The sequence below is a fragment of the Papaver somniferum genome, chromosome 9 (assembly GCF_003573695.1).
Source record: "Papaver somniferum cultivar HN1 chromosome 9, ASM357369v1, whole genome shotgun sequence".
Taxonomy (NCBI): Eukaryota; Viridiplantae; Streptophyta; class Magnoliopsida; order Ranunculales; family Papaveraceae; genus Papaver; species Papaver somniferum.
The window spans coordinates 51,188,968-51,192,698 of NC_039366.1; the positions used below are offsets into that span (position 1 = coordinate 51,188,968).

Below are 3,731 nucleotides of genomic sequence, written 5' to 3' on the forward strand. Positions count from 1 at the left end.
TCGTTTTCGTGAGAAAGAGAATAAAACGAGCTGGCACTTGTTCTATGAATGTTGGAGAATTCACAAAATATATAATTACTTTGTCGAAGGGTGCACTTTCGTTGGACATACGACCACAGTGTCACTACATTTATGGAGGTTTGGAAGTTTAATTGGGAAGATGAAAGACTTAGTCGAATATGGAATAACATCCCGGTTATTATATGGTGGTGCATATGGAGAGAGCAAAATGCAAGAATCTTCGTGCCTCATTAGAGATATCAAATTACAAGCGTTCTTTTAGGTGGAATCGAACACATAGATGTTAGGACTTACGACAAATATGATGATCTTTTTATGGGATTCCTTAACCGGGCTCCATAATTCTTTTTTGTTTCTTTTCTTGGGTAGCCGAATCCCTTTTGGATTCCCCTTTTTGATTTCGGTTGTAATAACTGGGTTGATGTACCCCTTTTAAATGCCTCATTTTCAATGAATCTTCTACTCGACGGATCGGGAAAAAAAAACTTTTTAGTACATTCTCTGAGACTGACGTAAAAACAAAAACAGTACAAAAGTATGGAGGAGTTCAGGAATTTGAATGTCATTTCAGAAAACTAAACTGTCACTGATACAAATATTTCTTTTCAGTAACCATTTCTTATTGCATGTTGAGGCGCTATTTGGGACCTCAAAACAATCTGAATTATGAACCATGTACACACGATGGCACAAATCCCCTTTTGATCACCTTTTAGTTCCAAATGAAACCCGGTTACTAGATACTACATAGGGACCTGCGGAGATGGTTCATAGTGGTGACATATGGAGAGAAAACTGACAGTCGAATAACTCTCCAAGACAAAAGAACTGCTTGCATTTGTTGTTGAAACTCAAACAATTAAGAAACCAGATTTGAGCCAAGATTAATCATGTGATTAACAAGAAGGAAGGTCTTTTGGAGGTGGCAAAACAGATTGATCACGAGATTTTCCATTCTCAACCACAAAAGCTATCTTCAATCCCCACATAGTATGAACCTCAAGATGACAATGCATGAACCAAACACCTAAAAATACAAAAGAGTCACATGGTTAGCACAAAATTTGACCACGGTTCTTGGTGTTGTGAAAAAAAGTTTCAAAACAGGGTTTGGCCGTTAATTATAAAAGTTAGATTACTTTGATTACCTGGATTATCAGCTCTAAACCTAATAGCAGTCCAACCACCTGTAGGAACACCAACTGTATTTCTTTCAGGAGGATCAACCAAGTTATATCCGGCAGGGTCTTTCAAAGGATCAAAATTACCGATTCCACTTCCAACGACGAAGAAATTATAACCATGAAGATGAAATGGATGAGATTCAACGGTGAGAAGATTAGTATCTTGTAGAACTATTTCAACGCTAGAATTAAAAGGTATCCTACTAAGTCTAGTTCCTAAAGATGTACCCAGGTTAGCCGTAAGTGGCGCGTTCGTATAATCAAATGCTTTGATAGGTTTATCTGGAAAATCGGTTTCGAAAACCCCTTTAGTGTTGAAATAATGAGCTTGAAGGAGTCCGATGCGAGGCATCACGAATGTGATATTGTTTAGTGAAGCTGTAAATTGAGTTCCATTTTGACAACTAGGGCATGAGTTCACTCCTAGACCGATCGTAACAAAGAGATTTCTATCAATTTTTGTAGGTACATTTGCGGGAAATTGTCGGGTGTTTAGGCTTCGAAGTTTTTGGTTATAGTTTAATGCAAAACTGGTGTCATTTGGTGCAGGTAATTGAGGTAAAATCGGGATAATTATGTCTGGAACTCCTTTGTATTGTAAAATCGCTGTAGCTGTTTGATTGTCTACTGGAACTGGAGCATCCATAAAAGGTCTTACAGCCATGAAATATCTGCCTGGAATTTGATCCATTTGAACGAGAACATTTGTGGTTTGTCCGGGTGCAATCTGTAAAGCTTGAGTTGGAAATGGCTTGGTGTAAACAGCGTCGATCTCTACTACTGTCATGTTATGACCAGCAATAGCGAAGAAAAGATCGTCATTGAGTGCAGCATTGACGATCCTCAAGAGATAAGTTTTACCAGGCATAACTTCCAGGGCGTATGTATCTGAAATTAAAAAACAGAGGAAAAAAGATATAGAAATTTCCAATCTAAATTAAGAGATCCTGTATTCGAAACAACAAGGATAAATTGGTGTTGCTTTATAATGTAGTACGTTTTTCCGAGCAGGGGAAGAGAGGTCCTGGTTTTCCGTTGATAGTGTGAGCATCTGACATCGGTGGAGGCAAACCTAACTTGTTCGCTTGATTTACAGATGTTTCGATGTCTTTGTTCCACCATTCTCCTGCGTAGAACAGCAAGGATCGTAGTAAATTTACGCTTAGTTAATCTATATGATGTTTAAATTGAAATATATTTACCTTACCAATCAAAAAAATAAAATAAAAATTGAAGTATGTATTTGATATCTTAACATGACCAACCTAAGACTAAATTAGCTTCTTGGAAAGGTTGATGGAATGGAAATGGAGTTCCTTCCTCAGGCATGATGACAATTGCACCATAAACTGTTGCCCTTAGCCATAGGATATGTGCGTGCCACCATAAGGTTCCTCTCTGCCCTTTCACGTTAATATCGTAAACATAGTTATGTCCAGTTTGGATGGGACATTGTGTTATATAAGCTGGTCCATCTGCCCAACCGTTGCGAAATTGCTTTAGTCCGTGCCTACAAACAGGTTAATTCACATAAATCTTGAGAAATAACTATATTACAATTATGTTTATGCACGATTATGTAATTATTACTTACCAATGAATGGACATATTATACTGTGCGTAATTTGTGACGTTAATCTGAAGTTGATCTCCTTCTCTGACATAGATGGTAGGTCCCGGGAACATCGCATTTACTGTGATAATGGGCTTGGCATTGCATAACCGACTTACATTCTTGACTTGAACCTGATGATCATGTTTACCAAGTTAGTGCCAGTTAAAAATCATTAACGAATTAATGAAGTAATACAAGTTTCCAAGTAGGTGTGCACAAGCTTACATCGAATTGGTACTTCTTCAGAGCAGCTTCAGCAAGAAGCGATGGACATAATCCAACAAAGAAGAAAGTAAAAATGAGTAGTGATCCAATGGAACAAGAAACTCGTATAGCCATTACCGGTAAACGGAAATGCAATATATTTGATCAGTCGGAACTCGGAATGATAATGAGATGAGAATGAAATGAAGCATTATGGGCTTCTTTATATAGTTAGATATTTGTAAACCGATAGAAGCAGGTCATGTAAAGACATCTATGTTTGTTAGAAGAGTTGGCAAATATTGTTGTTGGGTAGATGAGTTACTATATATGTTTTTAAACAATATGTTTTTAAATACTATATATGTCCTGTAAGTATATGAATGTTTGTATACATGTTACTTGTATGGATTGAGTAACTTAAAAGGTGATAAATAGTTCGATTAACAGTAGCAATCTCCTTGGTTTCTTATAGTGTCTATGGAGCTCAAACTCCAATCTATTTAGGGCTAAAATGTCTACATCCCCCAACCATACTTCTCAAGTACCCTAAGTCTGGCTGGGCTATAATTTTGTCACCCCTTGTTCCCTAAGAAAAATAATTTGCGCAACATTCGCTTAACGGTCCAAAATAGGATTACACTTTTGTTCTCTTTTTTTTTTTTTTTTATAAAAAAACTAACTAATTATGTCCATTCTGGGATAAG

The 3,731-nt window shown here is 36.9% G+C and overlaps 1 protein-coding gene across 1 annotated transcript; it reads right to left on the reverse strand.

Moving 5' to 3' along the window:
• Window positions 1-566: 566 nt before the first annotated feature.
• Window positions 567-3,206, reverse strand: LOC113313374 (laccase-11-like). The gene is made up of 6 exons (XM_026562131.1): window positions 3,046-3,206; window positions 2,800-2,951; window positions 2,471-2,715; window positions 2,203-2,331; window positions 1,170-2,093; window positions 567-1,048 (listed from the first exon to the last, which is right to left on the reverse strand). The coding sequence occupies exons 1-6, from the start codon at window positions 3,157-3,159 to the stop codon at window positions 918-920; spliced, it is 1,695 nt and encodes a 564-aa protein (XP_026417916.1). The 5' UTR covers window positions 3,160-3,206; the 3' UTR covers window positions 567-917.
• Window positions 3,207-3,731: the final 525 nt, after the last annotated feature.